This window comes from Heteronotia binoei, chromosome 6 (assembly GCF_032191835.1).
Source record: "Heteronotia binoei isolate CCM8104 ecotype False Entrance Well chromosome 6, APGP_CSIRO_Hbin_v1, whole genome shotgun sequence".
Taxonomy (NCBI): domain Eukaryota; kingdom Metazoa; phylum Chordata; class Lepidosauria; order Squamata; family Gekkonidae; genus Heteronotia; species Heteronotia binoei.
Genome location: NC_083228.1, coordinates 11162687 through 11184413, shown reverse-complemented (window position 1 = coordinate 11184413; position 21727 = coordinate 11162687). Strand labels below are relative to the sequence as shown.

The window sequence follows — 21727 nt, the reverse complement described above, 5'->3', positions numbered from 1 at the left end:
CAAACTTTTTTTGTAACCAACATTTAGGGTTGCCAATCTCCAGGTGGGAAGTAAGGAAGGAAGAAACACAGTTAAAGATCTGGCAAAAATGAAAAGAAACTGAGTGGCACAGTGCATAGATCTATCAACAATTAATATTCACAAGTGCAGAAGTCCATACAGTAAAGTCTCTCAAATAAGGTCTCTCGCATGAATGCTCATAGCAAAAATAGTCTATATTTCCATTGTAGGTATTTGTAGACTTTATCCAAAGTATAGCCATCCGACAATATCTTCTGTCCGTAAGAAGTCTAAGCGGTAAGACAAAAGTCTGTGGGGACCGGTTTCAGTGTCGCACCTTCCTCAGCCGAGGACTTTCCCGCAGCTCAATGTATTAGTGGCTTCCCCCCCCAAAATAGAAAAAAATCACTTTTGTCGACCAGGACACTAGTCCAACAGATTAATCTGACAATCGTTCCTGCAATTCTACGGCTGGTCTCATCCCTGGAGACCTTATTTGAGAGACTTTACTGTATGGACTTATAGTTTGAATATTGTTAATAGATGTATGCACTTTGCCACACAGTTTCTCTTCTCATCTCCAGGTGGATGGCCTCACCCTGCTTCAAGGCCATCGGAAAGTGGCAGGGCGGGGGAGGGAGAAATGTCTGCCGGGCACTCCGTTATACTCTTTGGAGATCCATTCCCATAGGGTGTAATGGAGAATTGATCTGCGGGGATCGGTTTCTTTTGAGTTAGAGGCACCAAGTTTTCAACAAACCGTCTGGTGCCTCTCCTCAAAAAGACACACATCCCCTCCCGACTTTCAATAAGATTGGACCGGAGGGTCCAATTCTATGAGCCCCAAAAGAAGGTGCCCCTCTCCATTACTTCCAAATGGAGGGAAGGCGTTTAAAAGGCGTTCAGTTCCCTTAAATGTGATGGCCAGAACTCCACTTGGAGTTCAATCGTGCTTGTCACACCTTTGCTCCTGGCTCCACTCCCTAAGTCTCCTGGCTCCACCCCCAAAGTCCCCAGATATTTCTTAAGTCAGACCTGGCAACCCTACCAAAGTTGTAATCTTGGAGGAGACATGTGAGGCAGGATGAAATTTATACACATAATCCCTCAAAAGTTACTCCCTGTGTATTTCCCCTTCATCATCATAAGATGCTCAAGAGAAACACTGCTGGGGATCATTTCCTAGTAGGCCTTCAAAATAAGCTAAAAGGAAGGCTTCTAATGAACAGGTCATAAGAACATAAGAGAAGCCATGTTGGGTCAGGCCAATGGCCCATCCACTCCAACACTCTGTGTCACACAGTGGCCAAAAAACCCAGGTGCCATCAGGAGGTCCATCAATGGGGCCAGGACACTAGAAGTCCTCACACTGTTGCCCCTCCCAAGCACCAAGAATATAAGAACGTAAGAGAAGCCATTTCCCTTCCAAGTCTATGCGTCCTCAAGGATTTAAACATCTGTTTTATCTAAAGGCAGTTTTTTTCCAATTCAGGTGCCACCAGAGACATCCTAATTTTAAAAGGAAAAAAATCACACAAACATTGCTAAAAAAGAAAAAAGTTTTGTTGCTGATTATTTTCCATGCAGGTAAAAAAAAACCCCACACAAACAGGTTCAGGCTTACAAAAATACAGCATTTGCGATGCATATTAGACAATGGAGTCTGCCATTCCTGGGCAGGAAAATGATGATTAGCAGTAAGACGTTTGGGTAAGATGAAGCGGAAGTTAAGAATTCTTAAGGCCTGTTGAGTTCCAGGAGAAAGTTAAGCCGGTTCTTCCCACTCGCCCAACCTGAACAGAAGAAAAAGCGCCCAACTGGTACTGTATTTGCCCTCTATTTAAAACACACAAAATGGGATGGCAGTTGCATTCCACAGTCCTAGGGGAACCCTGAAACAAATTAATGCTCACTCTTTTCCGAAATTATGCTCTACCATGGCAGTTCACTGGAATGCATGAAGGGGGCGCCAAACCAAGGTGGCAATTCCAATTCATTGCAAGGAGTATGGAACTAAACTTGAATCTGGAAGGTCAAATTTCGCTCAAGGTGAAATACAATAAGCTCCCCTTCACCCACCCGCCTGGGCATCTTCAACGAAAAGAACTGAGTTCTAATGCAGACCACAATGAGGCTGAGTCTAATCCTTGGTGAGACACTGAACGAAAAAAAGATTAGCCATACTATTAAGTGTGTGTATATTTTTAAGAGCCCCACAAAAGAGGGCACACATTCTAACATCACACCAAACTCTGAAATACAACTAATAGCTTGCAAATATCTAGGAAACTTTGGGCGCATTCCTGGCCCCCACCCCGCAATTGGTTTGGCTAATTAGGCTAAGATGCCATTTTTTAAAAAAGATGGAAAAACAACCACCTTTAGGGGCAAGCCTCAAGGGTCAAGAACGGACATTTCTCAAGAAACTGGGGCTTCCCCGCCTCTAGCAAACCAAGTGGCTTCCAATAAACTGATTGAGAAATTAATGCTACGTAAAACAGTATTAGCAAAACAGTAAGTAAACACTTTTTCCTTGCTCGGCTGGCTATAAATAGTGACAGATTACAAAAGTCTCAAAAAAAGAAGAAAAACGCAACACGAGAATCCGGCCTCAACCTTCCCGAACAGGTCACTAGTCTGATGCTACCGAACGTACAAATGCACCGATCGATTCTGTACAACTCTGTAAAGGAAAAAGATTTTCAATACGGTACAAAATCCTTTAAAACAAACAAACAAAAATCTCCAGTGTTCTCCTTTCAGAAATTTAGTGCCTGAAAATGGAAACTTTTTACAGATGGCTCAAAGAGGAAACCCTTTAGTCCTGTACAGAGGAGGCTTAAAAGCAAGACCCAGCTTTCACAGGTTTCCGAAATCTGTACATGCCTATGGCTCCAAAATTTTCTCTGACAAACAAAGCCCACGCTGTACGCTCCAAATTTGTCCACATGCACAACAAAAATCCCTGAACAAAAAGTTTTCAATAGTTCTTAAAGGCATCCGTGTAAGCTCCCCCCACTGCCCCCTCACCCCAAAACCCACCCTTTCTTAGGAAAAGGTCATTTGGCATCACGGGACTTCTTTTGCGTCAATCAACATTTGGAATGTAAACAATCCTGCAAATGCTCAACAAGACAGTAGTCCTTATGACAGAAAAGCTCCAGGGAAGGAAGGAATCTTCAGCAGCTGCCATTCCTGCTAATTCCGAGAATTCAATTCTCAGAATGGAAGGTTTGAAGATCAGTCCTCTTCCTGCAGGAGATCACAGTCATTAAAAAAAAAAAATTCACAGAGGTGGCTGTGAAGAAGAGGTTCGTTTCCCATTCAGGCTTTCAGCTAAGCGGGATGGAATCCAGCTACGTATTTTAAAATGAAATACTTATGGCTTCACAAAGCTCATTTGGGGTCTCTTCTACGTTCTCCGGTCTCTTCTCTCTCTGTTGTCAATGTAAGGCAAGCAAACACAGGTTGGTCTTTACGGAAGATCTCCGCTTGCATCTTTAGAAATGGTAGCCCGCCTTGACCGCTTCAATGTCCGAAATCAGAGTCCTGGCCAAGAAAATCCCAAAGATCTAACAAAAGCAAAGAGACAGTACCCTTAAAATGCTTTTCTCGCTTACAGCTATTCCAGAAAATTATTTTTTTTAAAAAAGGAATATAAGATTCTGCCCCCTTTGCTTTGCCTATCTCAAGCTCTCATGTAGAACCTCGAAAAGACCTCATGTAACTTGCTATAGACCACAGGGGCAAAATGCCCAACTATTTAGGAAAGGAAAAGGAAAGGTCCCCTGTGCAAGCACCAGTCCTATCCGACTCTGGGGTGATGTTGCTTTCACAATGTTTTCACGGCAGACTTTTTACGGGGTGGTTTGCCATTGCCTTCCCCAGTCATCTCTACTTCCCCCCACCCCCAGCAAGCTGGGTACTCATTTTACCGACCTCGGAAGGATGGAAAGCTGAGTCAACCTCGAGCCGGCTACCTGAAAACCCAGCTTCTGCTGGGGATCAAACTCAGGTCATGAGTAATGTTCCCTCTAAGTTGCAGAGTCTTGTGAGCAAAAATTCTACTTTGTGAGCCATTGGCATTAAAGTTGTGAGCGACTGGCATTCAAGCTGTGAGCTCCTGCATCAATTTGTGTGCTCTGGGGTCATCTTTCCTGAGCTAAGACAAAAATGTGTGAAAGGAAGCCAAAAATCTGTGAGCTAGCTCACGCTAACTCAGCTTAGAGGGAACACTGGTCGTTAGCAGAGCTTAGGACTGCAGTGCTGCAGCTTTAACACTGCGCCACGGGGCTCTTAACTATTTAGACATTCCATTCAAACAAAAACATCATTCCAGAGAAGCTGGTGATCAAAGAGTGTCAAGGTACTATAGCCACATGTGTATTATTTGCAGTTTTAACCCACACAACGCCGTGGAACTACAAATAATACAATGGGTAAATTTAAAACGTTAAAAATTAAATACAAACCAATCACTATAATAAAACTATATTAAAAGAACAATTAGGCGTCTCTGTTCTCCTTTCTTCCACCAAAAAAAGAGTCCAGACAGTGTTTCCAGCTAGCGTCAAAAATTGCCTATTACTTCCCACCAAATTTCGACAAGGTTATTTTTACTTGTGGAACAGATTACATCCTCACTAACCCCGCTGAAGGAATTAAAGAGAGGCGGAACGGCTTCGGAATGCACTGTTGCTGAAAGAATGAGACGGAGGAGAGGACAGCAGCAGTCACCCTCCAAGGAGGATGGGAGAAAAGACCTCGCTGCCAGTTAGTCACGATAATGACCACTGCTCACCTGCAATAATGAAATGGCTACGAAGACCCCTGCCACGATGTAGATGTTCCGGGGCAACCAGGCTTCCAGGGCAGGGATGCAGCCCCTGGTGAAGATTCGTTCATCCCAGCTTGATCTAGGCTAAAAGAAGGACATTGGTGAAGGGGGGAGAGACATGCAATGAGAAAAGAAAACAGGGATTTTTGTGATGTTATTCCCCCAACTTTTAAAGAAGATGATGATACTGGATTTATATCTGGCCCTCCACTTCAAATCTCAGAGTGGCTCACAATCTCCTTTATCTTGTGAGCAAAAATTCTACTTTGTGAGCCATTGGCATTAAAGTTGTGAGCGACTGGCATTAAAGCTGTGAGCTCCTGCATCAATTTGTGTGCTCTGGGGTCATCTTTCCTGAGCTAAGACAAAAATGTGTGGGTGTTGATGTGTTGGTATGTTTGTGGAAGAGCACCTCATTTCGTTGCTCTCATTTTCTTTTTTGAGAACAATGACAATAAATCTATCTATCTATCTATCTATCTATCTATCTATCTATCTATCTATCTATCTATCTATCTATCTATCTATCTATCTATCTATCTTCCTCCCCCACGACAGACACCCTGTGAGTTGGGTGGGGCTGAGAGGGCTCTCACAGCAGCTGCCCTTTCAAGGACAACCTCTGCCAGAGCTATGACTGACCCAAGGCCATTCCAGCAGCTGCAAGTGGAGGAGTGGGGGAATCAAACCCAGTCCTCCCAGCTAAGAGTCCGCACACTTAACCACTGCAACAAACCGGCTCTCGATACAAGAATGGAAACCAATAATGTTTATGTGTATAGAGCACAGCATCACTCTATCTTTTTTAAAAAATTAAACCTTAAAATATGTGGCCAGGTGACTCCGATTCTGCACCAAGACCTGAATTCTGTGACTTCTGTTCCACATAATTTTGAAGATCTGCAAAGGTTTCTTACAGTTTTCCATCATTATTTTAATTCTAAAGTAAGCACTGACCATGTAAATACACGCACTGCGGTTTTGGTAGTCGTAGGATGCGTGGACACCAACGTCCAGTGTCAGAAACGTTATTCAGCCACCTGTGGCTTCTGATTGATTGACTGACTGATTGATTACGGTCAACGACCAGCAAAAAGAAACACAACGAACACTAAGATCGAAAATGCAATACTACAAATCTATAGAGGAAGAATCCTAGTTAACATTTCAATGAGTACAATGTGCATTATGTTTCTACAGTGAGGTTCGTTAAGATCTTGCTTTAGGTACAATATACTTCGCAACCTTCTCCACAGTCTGCTGTGATTTATCGGTAAGCAGAACCGCAAGATACAATTTTTCATCTCCTTCTGGGAATTTTCGTAATAATGGAAATAAAAGCTCATCACACATTTCTTGGTAAAAAGGACAGTATAAAAGGGTGCGTCCTATTGATTTCACCTCTAGGCATCCCCCAAGGACAAATTCGTTCAGGATATGGGATTTCGGCGCTAAAGGGAGAACATTAAAACATGCCTGGGGAAAAGGTGATCTTAGTTTCAAAGTAGTGTTCCCTCTAAACTAGGTCAGCGTGAGCCAGCTCACAGAGTTTTAGCCTCCAGCTCAGGAAAAATGTCCCCAGAGCACAATAACTGATGAAGTAGCTCACAACTTTCATGCCAGTAGCTCACAAAGTAGAATTTTTCCTCACAAGACTCTGCAGCTTAGAGGGAACGTTGTTTCAAGGATGTGAGATTTTCCCAGATAATATATGGAAGTGATGCATCACACCAGGCACAATGCACGGGGACACTCTACGAAATTGCAAAAAAACCTCTATGGTTTTGCATGGGGACACTCTAGAAATTTTGAGGGGAGGAACTTTATGGCTGTATTCTATATAGTAGTATTTCTAAGCAGAACAGATATTGTTGTAGATCAATGTCTTGAACTCTTTGGCTGATTTTGTGCATCGCTCTTATACATCCCACATTCAGCAGGTTATCTGGTGACAGTCCCTTTTTCTGGAGTTATAAGTTCAGGGACTTCTTCCATCTTGAATGACGGCAGTCAGCTGTGCTTAATGGAGCTAGGCATGTCAGGAATCAGTTCAGTTCCAGCCTGTATCTGACTGCAGAAAGCCTGCGGCATTTCAGCAGCTATCATGTTTTTGAGAACCTCTTCACAGCCACAAGGGCTGCAAACTTGCTTTCTAAAAACAGGATCTTCAAAAATCTCAACTCGGTACTCCGCCATCGGCCTTTCTTCTGCAATCCTCGTAAAACCACAGCACACGCCCAGCCTGAGTTACAGGCTACTTTGCACATGCACGTTCCTATATTATAATACCAATTACTGCAAAATCCAGCTGTGCGTGTAAATCAACTGCTGCCGCCAAGTCAACTTCGCACCCGGAATGCTTTCTCATCAGCTAGTTCAGACACTGATGCCCATTTTCTCAATGAAATAAATAAAATAAATGTGTTTTGGGGGGAGGGAGAATCAGCTTTGGCATACATGTAACCTAATCCTATCGGAGAACTTTAGTGAGTCCAAAGTCGGGCTGCCAAGTTCCCACCGGGGGGTGGAGGATCCCCTGGTTTGGTGGGCCCCGATCCTCTGGCAGGGAGGAAGCTACTGGAGGGATCCCCACCCCCCAAAAGTCCCACCGCTGCGTGGTGTGATGACATCACCTGGAAGTGATGTATCACGCCAGGCACATCACACGGGGACGCTCTAAGAAATTGCAAAAAACTCTTATTGTTTTGCATGGGGATACTAGACATTTTTTGGGGAAACTCTATGGTACCATAGAGAAACCCCCCCCCCAAAAAAAATTGCTAGAGTGTCCCTGCACAAAACCATGGCATTTTCAACCATTTCCTAGAGCATCCTTGTGTGACGTGCCCAGTGTGATACATCATTTCTGGGTGACATCATCATGCCACACATGCTGGGCATGCACGAAAAAAAGGCCGCCACTGGCAACCAGCGGGGACTTGGCAACCCTAGTCCGAAGTTCACCCTGTTCCTTCGAATGAAGATCTCATCCAAACTGGGCGTAGTATTTTTTAAAAGCCTGAATAGCCTTAAATGGCCCAAGCTTTTCAGAGTTCGGTTGTTATGCAGGGCTGGCCACAGTTACCCCTTGGACAGGAGACCACTAACGAAGTCCAGGGGTGGTTCTGCAGAGGAAACCACCTTAGTTCAGCACTTGGCTGCGACAACCCCATGGGGGGGGGGGGGCTGCCATAAGCCAGCTGTGACTTGATGGCACATTCTGATACTTCGCCCTTTTATTTTTTGCACAAGACACACAGGATGGGACAACAAAAAGGAATGGTGGAGGGGCTACGATAATTTAAGAATGACACCCAGCAATACTCACCATTGTTCTTACATCGTAGCCGCACTGCGTGTTCACAACTTTTTGCTAAAACAGAAAATTGCAGCGATGGAGTTAATACCAAAGCAGGATTACCATGCTTTTCCAATTTTAAGCCTCCAGAAATCCAGTACTGAAAGCCTTCTGACAAGTTCCATGCATTTAAAGGAATAAAGTTGGAGTCCAGTGCCAGTTCTATGCTTAACTCTAGGTATAAGCTTTCATGTGATCATGCATGAAAGTTTGCATGCACATTAAAATTTATACCCAGAATTAAAACGTTGGTTGTCCTCAATGGCACATAAACTTTGTTCCATTGCTTCAGACCTACATGGCTACCTACCTGAATGCATTTAAAGCTTTTGGGGGGCGTTTTTTAACTGCTCAGAAAACACTTTCTCCCCCTTACATAATAACATCCAAGTAGCCAGGAAATAGCTCACCGCAGGGTCGGGGATACAGCAGGAAAAGGGGACCCCACACCGCTCCCGGCTTTTGCTGTTGCTGCTGCAGTTGAAGTAAATGTTCAAGTCCCAGTCGTTCGGATCCTGGGCACCACAGCATTGATTCTGCAAGGGAGAAAAATTCATCTGACACTGAGGAGGGCTGTGCGAAAGCATTCAGCCACTCAGCATCTCCCTAGCTTGGAACGTTAGTGTTTGTTAAATTTACAGAGTACTCAGTTTGAATTTTACCCCTGGGGAAGGCTTTTAACCAAAACATTTGGTATTGGTTCTTGTACATGGATATAATTTCTACCTTTTAACCTGTATTTATATGATTGGACATTTGTCTTTATGTTAGGACTAGGACAAAAAAGATGGGGGTAGACTGTTTTCCGTCTCCTCCCCCCTTTCTGCAGCCCCTACCTAGGAAAAGTATAGTCTTTCTCCGCAGTGGGGAGAACCAAAGCAGCTTACTCCATTCTACTCTCCCCCTTTTGAACTGCACAACAACCCTGCGAGCCAGGTTTATCCCTTCTTAAGCTCCCACCCTGATATGCCACCGAGTTGACAAAATAGTTAGGCCTTTTGCCCCTGGGCCTCATAATTAAAAAGACAGACTATGAAACAAGGTTGGTCAAAAACAGCATACCATTTTCTGCAAAGAATCTATGAGGTTCTGCAAGTCGATGTCATCTCGGTACGACTTAATATTGTTCTTGAAGAAGGTCTCTACCTGGTCCCTCACCCAGTCCTGGAACAAGAAGGCCAGCACGGCCACGACTAACTCCAGGATGAAAATCAGCACGATCGTGCCACAGAACTGCAAAATAAAAGGTACAGGAGAAACAGCAACATGTTAATACAAGGAAGGAACTCCAGTTTGAAACACAGGCAAGCCAGCATTCCAGCATTCTACTCCATTCCAAGAAACCCCGGAGATCATCAGGTAGTTATTAGAAATTCTTGAATGAGTAGATCTGCTACTGCAGTAAGCAGCTAGATTCGAGTCTAGTAGCACCTTAGAGGCTGACACGATTTGGGAGGCATAAGCTTTCAAGAGTCAGACTTCTTTAACTTAAGATAAGGGGAGGGACGGTGGCTCAGTGGTAGAGCATCTGCTTGGGAAGCAGAAGGTCCCAGGTTCAATCCCTGGCATCTCCAAAAAAGGGTCCAGGCAAATAGGTGTGAAAAACCTCAGCTTGAGACCCTGGAGAGCCGCTGCCAGTCTGAGAAGACAAGACTGACTTTGATGGACCCAGGGTCTGATTCAGTATAAGGCAGCTTCATATATTCATAAGAGACCACCAAGATTTGAGAGGTATAAGCGTAATGAGTTGAACTTATATATGGGCGTTCCTTTAATTGTGGGTGTTGCAGTAGAGAAGGGGGGGTCAAAGAGGGGGAATGAGTGATTGAGGTGATTGGCTGGCAACCGAGAGTGTGTGGGTGGAGCTAAGAAGTATGTGTTGGGAGAGAGAGAGACGGGGGGGGGCGGGTGGAGAGAGAGAGAGAAGTCAGTTGTGATCAATCAGCAGTCTGCAGAGTCTGAGGGGCAGACTTCTGATTAGAATCCCATATAATGCTGTGGAAAGCATTAAGATTCTAGGGAAGAAAAGCAGAATACTTTAGAGGGCACATTAGCGACTAGATAGAGAGCCAAAACCTACTATTGTCACAGTATTATAGGAGTGAGAGAGACAGAAGCTGTCAGAAAATAGTTAGGAAGAGAAAGGAGGATTCGAGAGTGAGGAGCGCGTGAAGTAAAAGAGCGACACCTCAGTCAGAAGTTATTTATTATTCACTGAAGAATTAAGCTAGAAACATCTTGAAGCCAGTACGCTTATTGTACGAATAAAGTTTTATTTTGTTTTATATTAACCTGGAGTCCTATGATATTAAATTTATAAGAGTCGCTTCCTCGGGGCCACACAGTCCAACGAAGAAGCCTTAGAGCTCGGGCACAAATTCCGTGGGGAACATTAAACAAAGTGCTTGGAATTAAATTCCTGGCGGCAGCATTACGTACTTTAAGAGGGAAGTCGTGACAATGGTCTTTCAAGCGTCAAAGCTCTTTTGACTCTTGAAAGCTTATACCCCCCCAATACTTGTAGGTCTCTAAAGCACTACCGAACTCTAATTTAGCTCTTCGCCTGCAGAACAACACGGCTACCCTCCGGAAGTTTCTCTCCAGGATGACCTACACATCACTGCTGGTCGTATCATCTAATGAGCAAAAGTAGCGAGCCGAAGGCAATTTTGGGACAGATAATGAATCCTCATAAGACAATGCTGAAGAACAATGGGTCTCGCGGTTATTTCCTCATACATACCCAAGAATATGCCCCCAAACCCTCTACAATGCGGTGAGGGTTCTCTGCAAAGCTTTTTTAGGGCAAAAGAGCCAAATGAGAAAAGCCCTGGTCGGAAGTCACGGTCGGAAGTCAAAAAAGGCTTTGCGTTCGCAGTCTTTCCCAAGCATAAACCCAGCCCGCACAACGATGGTTATAAACTTAAGAGGCACAAAGGAATAGCACAGAACTGGGATTTTGACTTGTCTCAAATTAGGAGACCTGTTGAGAAAACACTCAGCAAAACAAGAAAGCCTTTTTTGTGTGCGTTTAAAAGGAAATCTATATAGTACCCCTTTTTAATATGTAGTCTCACATTCTCACGTGAACAATATGTGAACACAAGTAGAAAAGGAGGAGATTGGATTTATTCCACGCCCTTCACTCCGAGTCTCAAAGCTACTGACAATCTCCTTCCCTTCCTCTCCCCACGACAGACACCCTGTGAGGCAGATGGCACTGAGAGAGCTCTGAGAAAACTGCTCTTGAGAGAACAGCTCTGAAAGAACTGTGACTGACCCAAGGGCACCCAGCTGGCTACATATGAAGGAAGGAGATTGGATTTATACCCTGCCCTTCACTCAGAGTCTCAAAGCTACCTACAATCTCCTTCCCTCCCTCTCCCCTCAACAGACACCCTGTGAGGTAGGTGGGGCTGAGAGGGCTCTTTTGAGAACTGCTCTTGAGAGACCAGCTCTGAGAGGACTGTGACTCGCCCGGGGTCACCCAGCAGCTGCATGTAGAGGAGGGGGGAATCAAACCCAGATTAGTGTCCACCACTCCTAACCACTACACCAAACTGGCACACCTTGCAGAGATTATGGCGATTTCAGACACTACAATATTTAAGAATTCTACTCTTATTCCACCACATAGGCATTGTAATCATTTTCCCACAACGTTAGCAGAAGCAAAAAAAAAACCCCTCAAAAAGCAGAAAGCATTCCTTCAGCTCACAGCCCACAAAGTAAACCAGCCCTCACTGATTAACCAATTACAGCTTGCATTAATTAAGCTGAGGAATCAGGCACAGTTTGCCTGAGCCAGATCTACAGGACACGAGGGAGCCCAGATCTCAAACGGATGCCCAGTGAATACCTCCCCTACCACGCCAGCGTTTCGCTTACGGTCTTGCATTTTGTCAGCCGCAAAACAACCCCGATGTGCGTCAGCTGCAAGCAGCACGATGCTGAACGCAGTCCCTGGTCCGGCAACTTACAAATCTCAGAAGGCAGATATTCTCCCGCAAGGCTCCAATGCAGCCAGCAAATCCAAGAATGAACATCACCCCTCCGACAAGCAAGACGAGGACGACGGGGTCAAAGCCATTGAGGCGGGTCATTTTGGAGATGTCGGATAAGATACCCTAATAAAAAGAAACAAGAAAGAAAGACGATAAGGACCCGCTCTGTTTGGGCTGATAAGCTGTAAAAAGGAAACGGCGAAGGTCGTCCCCTGTGCGAGCACCAGGCGTTTCTGACTCTGGGGTGACGTGGCATCATGACGTTTTCATGGCAGACTTTTTTACGGGGTGGTTTGCCCTTGCCTTCCCCAGACATCTATACTCCCCCCCCCCCCAGCAAGCTGGGGACTCCTTTGACCGACCTCGGAAGGATGGAAGGCTGAGTCAACCTTGAGCCGGCTACCGCCAGGATCGAACTCAGGTCGTGAGCAGAGAGCTCAGACTGCAGCACTGCAGCTTTGCGGCTCTGAACCACAGCTGTTGTACCTTCACATTGATCAGTTTGGTGTAGTGGAGAGCCAGTTTGGTGTAGTGGTTAAGTGTGCGGACTCTTATCTGGGAGAACTGGGTTTGATTCCCCACTCCTCCACTTGCACCTGCTGGAATGGCCTTGGGTCAGCCAGAGCTCTGGCAGAGGTTGTCCTTGAAAGGGCAGCTGCTGTGAGAGACTCTCCAGCCCCACCCACCTCACGGGGTGTCTGTTGTGGGGGACGAAGGTAAAGGAGATTGTGAGCCGCTCTGAGACTCTTCGGAGTGGAGGGCGGCATATAAATCCAATATCTTCATCTACCTCACAGGGTGTCTGTTGTGGGGGAGGAAGGCAAAGGAGATTGTGAGCCGCTCTGAGACTCTTCGGAGTGGAGGGCGGGATATAAATCCAATATCTTCATCTACCTCACAGGGTGTCTGTTGTGGGGGAGGAAGGTAAAGGAGATTGTGAGCCGCTCTGAGACTCTTCGGAGTGGAGGGCGGGATATAAATCCAATATCTTCTTCTTCATCATCAATAAAGCGGAACTGTTCTGGCCAGGCCTCTGACTGAGGCAGAAGGGCATCCTCGGCTCCCGCTTTTGCCAGCATCAAAGTATAATCTTAATCTGAGAGTCAGTTTGGTGGCGTGGTTAAGTGTGCGGACTCTTACCTGGGAGAACCGGGTTTGATTCCCCACTCCGCCACTCGCACCTGCTAGCGTGGCCTTGGGTCAGCCATGGCTCTCGCAGAGGTTGTCCTTGAAAGGGAAGCTGCTGTGAGAGCTCTCTCAGCCCCGCCTACCTCCCCACAGGTGTTTGTCGTGGGGGAGGAAGATAAAGGAGATTGTGAGCCACCCTGAGATTCAGCGCGAAGGGCTGGGCCATCGATCCAATGTTTTATTTATTTATTTATTTTATTCCATTTTTAGCCCGCCCTTCCCGTAGAACAGGCTCAGGGTGGGTTACATCGTAAGAACAATCAACAGTAAAAAAAAAACCAATAAAAGACCAATTTAAAATATATAACATCTAAACCTAAAGAGTGACTATGGAGACTAGAATGGCAGGTTCTGCCTCACAGATGTGGCCTGTTGTCCAGATCCAGCAGATCTTATAGCCCTGGGATGGAATGAAGGGGGAGACGGTAACAAGTGACGGCTACTGTCTCAGCTGAAAGTCCGGCGAAAGAGCTCTGTTTTACAGGCCCTTCCTCTTCTGCTACTTCTACTTCTAAGTAACCAAAGTAATCTGCAGCCCAGATTATGAAGCCTGGAACCTGAAGATCCCAATGATCCCAGATGGAGACCCTTGTCTTTTGTAAATGTATGCTGTCTTAATTGGTTTTTAAATTATTTACATTGACTTGCAATAAGTTTGGATTCTTTGTGTTGCGATCTGCCCTGAGCCAGCTTGTGGGAAGGGCGGAATATAAACTTGAGTAATAAATAATAAAATAAAGCTTTGTGTCTTTTTTTCTTTTCTTCGTTCGGTCTGCTGCTATTTATTTTGTACCTCACTCTCAAATCGGGCTGCCTGGGCGTGTTTCAGGATTTCACAGAAGGTGCAGGAACAAAGCACGGGTTGCAGAAACAGGTGTGGAATTCAGCTTGCTAAGAGCTGCCCCTTTCATTCAAAAGAGCAGAGGTTTGAAGCCCCCCTTAGCCGGCAAAGGTATTTGGGAAAGCAAGAGAGAGACAGAGAGACATTGGAATTTGAGGACTGAATGGTTAGGGTCAGGGGTGGAATTCTAGCAGGAGCTCCTTTGCATATTAGGCCACACACCCCTGATGGAGCCACTCCTCCAAAAGCGTACAAAAAAGAACCCTGTAAACACTTGGAGGATTGGACTCCACAAGGGAAACAAGGGAGCAAGCCTTGCTGTGCCCACGGTCTGGGGAGATCCTATCTCTGGGAAGCAGATGGAGGAAACTCACCTCCGCAAAACAGCTTTAATAACCTGTCTAGGAAGCTGACAGGAAAAGCGGCATAACACTGTCTAACTGGAGGTTAACTGTACAGTATTCAGTTAAGGGGCTGACCTGACTTAACGGAAAAAGTAACAGATGAATGGGTGAACCTGGTAGAGCGCAACAGAGGTTCATCCCCTACAGCTTTTGGTCAACTGTACATTCTTAGGTAAACTTTGAGTTTGTTGCTCTTTAGTGGGCAAAACAGTCCTTCAGTAACTCAATCTGCCAGTCTTCTGAGAACCTGGCCGCCCAAGACAATCCTCCAGCAGATGGCACTAGAGGCCGAGAAAGGAAAGGAAAGGTCCCCTGTGCAAGCACAAATCGTTTTCGACTGTGGGGTGACGTTGCTTTCACAACGTTTTCACGGCAGACCTTTTACGGGGTGGTTTGAAAAGAGTGCTAGAAAACCTCCATTGTTGTAGCCAGGCAATTCGCCTAGCAGTTTTGGTGTATCTGCAAGAACGTGGCCACACAGTCAAAATAATCAGCAGCTGACTGATTAACCGCACAGTTGATTCGGGAGACCCGAGTTCAGATCCCCATTCTACCGCAGAAAATTGCTGAGTGTCCCTGGGCCAGTCTCTTAACTCTCAATCTACCTCACAGCATTGTTGTGACTAAATGAGGACAGAGGTTGTAAGCTGCTTAAGCAGGCTATAAATAAATAAACAATTTCAGGGATAATGCAGGAGCTGCCTTCTGCTATATAGTCTTTGACCGTGTGTGCCAACCAATACCTTAACAGACATGAGACCTGGTTGAATTTTAATTGTACTTGTCCTTTTTTTCCCTTTCCTGTCTAGGATAAGCATATTCAAAGGGGGGAGGCTGTTTTCACAGCTGTGGAGAAGAGAGGATTTTGGCAGGCAGTTTGCTGCAGTGGTGGAAAGTTCCATCAAGTTGCCGCTGATATATTTTGACTCCACGGAGTTTTCAAGGCAAAAGAGAAACAGGCCTCTGCATAGCAACCCCGGACTTCTTTGGTTGTCTCCCACCCAAGTCCTAACCCCAGGCCAGCCCTGTTTACCTTCCAAGGTCTGATAGGCCAGGGCAAAGTTTTCTCTAGATCTTCCATTTCTCCTTGAAGGCTTACACCAACCCAGCAACTACTTCCTTCTCCCCCTTTTCACTGTACTCATGCCTTCATGATCCAGTCTTTCTCAGTAGGAAAGCAATGGGAATTATTTAGATGAGGAATAACAACAAGCCAGTGAGATGGGTGAGGTTGAGAGTGTGTGTCCAGACCAAGTTCACCCAGCACATTTCCTCTGTAGACTGGGGACATTAATCTAGGCTTCCCATATAAATAGACTGATTCTGTGAAGAAGACGATCGCAGATTTATACCCCACCGTTCTCTCTGAATCAGAGACTCAGAGCGGCTTACAATCTCCTATATCTTCCTCCCCCACATCAAACACCCTGTGAGGTGGGTGGGGCTGAGAGGGCTCTCACAGCAGCTGCCCTTTCAAGGACAACTCCTGCGAGAGCTATGGCTGACCCAAGGCCATTCCAGCAGCTGCAAGTGGAGGAGTGGGGAATCAAACCCAGTTCTCCCAGGTAAGTGTCCGCACACTTAACCACTACACCAAACTGGCTCTCCAATGTGACCACTACACATTGTTGTATGTGTATTCTTGCACTGCCTAATAGAAACTGTAGTTATTTCTCTGGGGAAAGACTATAGTTTTGAAGACTAAAATATAGCCCTCAATCTTTGTCATGGTGCCTTCATACGTTCTTGACCAGCACATGAAGCAACTTATGTACAAAAGCTTGCAATACCCAGCCACTTCATATTTGCCCCTGGGCCTTAGGCTCAAAGCACTGACCATGAGATTTGTTGCAATGAATGTCAATAAAACAAAATTAGGTTTGCAACTTACACACTCCTGAACGGCATACTCAAGATTGCTACAGCACAGACACTGTCTCCAGATTTGGATGCAATGATTCAGAGCAAGAGGAGTCAGTTATCAGAGACTGTTAAACAAACAAATATTGCAAGAGTGCCAATGTTTAAGCATGGTTTAAGTTTAAAATAATCTTTAATTGTGTTTGTCTGTGTCCTTTATAAAGTTTATATCTCTGCTACCGATCATTACATTTTATGACACACATGGCCCGGCCCGACAAGATCTCAGATCTGTCCTTCATATTTTTGACACCCCTGGCTTACATGGTTCTCCTCTCTTCCATTTTAACCTCACAACAACCCTGTGAGGTAAGTTAGGCTGAGAGTGAGCAAGTGGCCCAAGATTTCCCAGTGAGGTTCCATGGCACAAGTGAAGATCTGAACCTTGGTTTCCAGATCCTAGTCTAACACTTTAATTGAAGCCAGTTTGGTGTAGTGGTTAAGTGTGCGGACTCTTATCTGGGAGAACCGGGTTTGATTCCCCACTCCTCCACTTGCAGCTGCTGGCGTGGCCGTGGGTCAGCCTTAGCTCTGGCAGAGGTTGTCCTTGAAAGGGCAGCTGCTGTGAGAGCCCTCTCAGCCCCACCCACCTCACAGGGTGTCTGTTGCGGGGGGAGAAGATATAGGAGACTGTAAGCCGCTTTGAGTCTCTGATTCAGACAGAAGGGTGGGATATAAATCTGCAGTCTTCTTCTTCTTCATTATGCTGGATACAGTGAACAAAATGACAGATCAAGTATCAGCTTAACATGGAAGTCTTATGTTTTGCAATGTGAGCTTGTACTTGCAAATTGCCAGGAAGGACTGTGGAGCTGGGAAAGACAGCCAAATGTAGTATAAAAGTTACTTCCAGAGTTTGACCCCGACACCCCACCCACCCCCGTGAGATCTCTAAAGTGGTTTAACGCGACAGAAAACCCTGAAAATCGTAATCAACATTCACATCGGGAAGCACTTCAGATGTTTACTGCAAAACTGAAAACATTCCAGAAGGAAATATCAGCTCCCAGCCATGCTAAGCATCGAAGCCTGGTGAAAGCGGAACATTTTTGCGGCCAGTGGAACTCGTAAAGAATCAGCCTTTTTAAAAAAGGGGGAGGGGAGAGGGGATACCACAATTGAGACCTTACATGTAATTCACCAAGCTTCAGATGTAACCTCTAATTTAAGTTAAATATAACAAGTCCCTTTGCCTTCTCTTTTCCTGCTTTGACTTGCAACCCTTCCCCCGTTTGGTTAATTGCAGAGTAGCATCTGCCCCAAAGACTCAGAACCCATAAAACCCTAGAATCATGTAAGAAGAGGCATTAAACAAGAGAATATTTTAACTCAACAGTTTTGCAGATGAAGAAGAAGAAGATTGCAGATTTATACCCTGCCCCATGACACAGAGTGTTAAAGCTGCAGTACTGCAGTCCTAAGCTCTGCTCACGACCTGAGTTCGATCCCCAGCGGAAGCTGGTTCAGGTAGCCGGCTCCAGGTTGACTCAGCCTTCCATCCTTCTGAGATCGGTCAAATGAGTACCCAGCTTGCTGGGGGGAAGCGTAGATGACTGGGGAAGGCAATGGCAAACCACCCTGTAAAAAGTCTGCCACGAAAACGTCATGAAAGCAACGACACCCCAGAGTCAAAAACGACTGGTGCTTGCACAGGGGACCTTTCCTGTTTCCTTCTCTCTGAATCAGAGACTCAGAGCAGCTTACTATCTCCTATATCTTCTCCCCCCACAACAGAGACCCTGTGAGGTGGGTGGGGCTGAGAGAGCGCTCACAGAAGCTGCCCTTTCAAGGACAACTCCTGAGAGAGGTTCTCCCAGATAAGAGTTTGCCCGATCTAGTCAATTGGTTGTAATGATGTTTGTCTTGTTGGTTTTAAAATGTGGTTTTATTTCCCTTTGTTTTAATTTGTTAGCCAACTTGCGGCTCTTACAAGCGTACAAAGGTAAACGAGGGTATAAGTTTTGTAAAATAAATTAAGTGGTATGGAATTACACTGCAAGTAAATCCTTTGAAGTAAAGTTTAAAAGAGGTTTTAAAAGTTTAATTTTTTTTTTTACTGCAACAGGTTCGATCTGCTCCAATTTAAGAGTCACGCCTTCCTTACCTTTTCACTCCAGGCCCAGAGACCAGCTCCAAGAAAGGCAACTCCAGCTAACTGGGTGGGGGGGAGAGAAACACAAGACATATAAAACCCATTAGTCACTGGAAGTCATTATCGAATCATTGCTCCCTGCCTAGAAACAGTCGCTATGGTGAAACGCAGCATCATAATGGGATGGAACTCAAGTCACCGTCAAGAGTGACACACGGATGCCCATGTGAAAAGCTTCTTCCTGGAAAACACTGCCTATAACTGCGGCTCTGCTCAGGTTTGAAAGACTACAGCGAGATCCAGACATTGAAAAAGAGTAAAAGTCCGGCAGCACTTTAAAAGATTAACAAAATGTGCGGCAGGAGATGAGCTTTCCTGAGCCTCTGCTCGCTTTGTCAGGCCTCTGCAGAAACGAGCAGCGATTCGGGAAAGCTCACATCCTGCTACAAATTCGGGAAGTCTTGAAGCTTCTGCTCTTTTCCACTGCTCCAGTCAGAGTAACGCGGCTGCCCATCTTGATCTAGGCTTCAAACATGCATGAACGGGGTGGGAACTGACCGGCAGGGAGGAAATGAGATCATGCGGAAGGCAGCAACCGGGTAAAGAGCGGCACAAAGAAAGATAAACTTAGGGGTGCCAAGTCCAACTCAAGAAATATCTTGAGGGGAGGCGCCAGGAGACTTTGGGGGCGGAGCCAGGAGCAAGGGTGTGGCAAGCACAACTGAACTCTGAAGGGAGTTCAGGCCATCACATTTAAAGGGACCGCACACCTTTTAAATGCCTTCCCTCCATTGGAAATACTGGAGGATAGACGCACCTTCTTTGGGGGCTTATAGAATTGGATCCCCTGGCCCAATCTTTTTGAAACTTGGAGGGTGTTTTGAGGAGATTCCCAGCTGGGAATTGGCAGCCCTACTTCAGGCATGCATGAATGGGGGTGTGAACTGACTGGCACATCCCAGGAAGTGAGGTCTTGTGGAAGGCAGCGGAGAGAAGGGCAAATTCCATGAGGAGAAATGTTCAGGAAAAGACTGAAGACTGTTAGTATCAGGATGACTGGGCACGAGTCAACGGCCAATCTGTGAGAAGTTCTCATGGGTCTGTGATGGTTATTTCTATACTTCCTTGCTTTCCTTCTCTCTCTCTCTCGCTCACACACACATACAGACGAAACAGACTGCCAGAACAAAGTTGGGATTCATACTGAACTAAGGTTGCCACGTCTCTGTTGGAAAGCCCCTGGAGACTTTGGGGGTGGATCCGGGAGAGGGCGGGGCTTGGGGAGGGGAGGGGCCTCAGCAGGGTACGATCCCACAGAGCCCACCCTTCCAGGCAGCCATTTTCTCCAGGGGAGCTGATCTCTGCCAGCTGGAGATCAGTTGGAAAAGCAGGATATCCCTAGGTTCCGTCTCGAGGCTGGGAATCCTACGTAACTAAACCTGAAATGTTCCAAAAAGGAAAACTACTAACGCAGCGGTGTCAAACTCATTTGTTGTGAGGGCTGGATCTGACATAAATGAGACCTTGTCGGGCTGGGCCATGTCGGGTTGGGCCGAGCCATGTCAGGCTGGGCCGTGTGTGTTCCTATTTAAGGTTAGGTAACACAGATATAAACTTTATAAAGGACACAAACACAATTCAATATATATTTTTTAAAAAACTTAAAAACATGCTTAAAACGTTAGACTTAAAGGTGCTTTCTTTGCATTCCTCCCATGGGATCCAGGGAAGTGGGCAAAGGAAGCTCTGGCTCTTTCCTTCCTTCCCCAGGGGACTGGAGGGGAGGAACCTCAGTCAAGAGAAGGATGAGAGGCTTGGCTCAGTAGCTCTGCTGTGCAATTGAGAGAGCCTGGCAAAGCAAGCTATTCCTCCCCCCTTCTTCCCCAAGGGAGGAGCTGCAGCCAAAGGAGAAAATAGAGGTTTTGCTCTGTAGCTCCTGTGCGATTGAGCAACCCATGCAAAGCAAGCTGTTATGCAGAAGGAAGCAAGAGAGAGGGAAAAAGAAGCAGATGACAGCCAGTTGCCTGACAGGAGCCCTCTGGGGGCCTGATTCGGCCCCTGGATTGCATGTTTGACACCCCTGTGCTAAAGAGATAACAGAACAGTGAAGGAACGCTGAAAATGGGGATTAATTAAAACTGGGTCCCAGCTAGGGAAGTGGACTATGAATAAAATGATTCCATGAATCAATCATTCAACAAAGGAGAGCCAGAGGACATAAAACCTATGGAGCAGAGGTCCATCAGTGGCTATCAGCCACAGCATATTGTTGGAACTCTCTGTTTGGGGCAAGTGATGCTCTGTATCCTTGGTGCTTGGGGGGGGGGGCAACAGTGGAATGGCTTCTAGTGTCCTGGCGCTACTGGTGGACCTCCTGATGGCACCTGGGTTTTTTGGCCAATGTGTGACCCAGAGTGTTGGACTGGATGGGCCACTGGCCTGATCCAACATGGCTTCTCTTATGTTCTTCTGTGACACAGAGTGTTGGACTGGATGGGCCATTGGCCAGATCCAACAGGGCTTCTCTTATGTGACACAGAGTGTTGAACTGGATGGGCCATTGGCCTGATCCAGCATGGCTTCTCTTATGTTCTTATGTGACACAGAGTGTTGGACTGGATGGGCCATTGGCCTGATCCAATATGGCTTCTCTTATGTTCTTATGTGACACAGAGTGTTGAACTGGATGGGCCATTGGCCTGATCCAGCATGGCTTCTCTTATGTTCTTATGTTAACCTTTCGCTTCCCTGAGTTTGAGTATCTGAACCTTTCCTTCAAGGAGGTCAGAAAACATACGTGGTCCCTGCCCTCCATTTTAACTCCACAACCACAATGTGAGATGGGTTAGGCCAAGAGAGAGGGGAAAGTGACTGGACCAAGGTTCCCCTGGGAACCACTTGGTAGAGTGGTGACGTGAACCCAGGTCTCTCCTAGCTCAAACCACTACGCCACATTGCCCTGTCCCGAGTACCTCATTTTGTATCTTTTCCAGCCAGAGAGGAGACTGAGACTGAGACGTGGTATTTATACAGGCTTCCGCCTCTTGAGCTTTACCGTCTCCAGATGCAATTTATTTTGGACT

The 21727-nt window shown here is 46.0% G+C and overlaps 1 protein-coding gene across 2 annotated transcripts in view; it reads right to left on the bottom strand.

Moving 5' to 3' along the window:
- Window positions 1-1548: 1548 nt before the first annotated feature.
- Window positions 1549-21727, bottom strand: part of TSPAN14 (tetraspanin 14) — a 71917-nt gene continuing 51738 nt past the window's right edge. For both annotated transcript variants that reach the window (XM_060241026.1, XM_060241025.1), the window contains 7 exons: window positions 18657-18707; window positions 12176-12322; window positions 9258-9428; window positions 8606-8731; window positions 8166-8210; window positions 4802-4921; window positions 1549-3572 (listed from right to left, as the gene is read on the bottom strand). In XM_060241026.1, coding sequence (XP_060097009.1) covers window positions 3501-3572; window positions 4802-4921; window positions 8166-8210; window positions 8606-8731; window positions 9258-9428; window positions 12176-12322; window positions 18657-18707 — 732 coding nt within the window. In that variant the 3' untranslated portion in view covers window positions 1549-3500. The remainder of the gene's footprint in view (window positions 3573-4801; window positions 4922-8165; window positions 8211-8605; window positions 8732-9257; window positions 9429-12175; window positions 12323-18656; window positions 18708-21727) is intronic.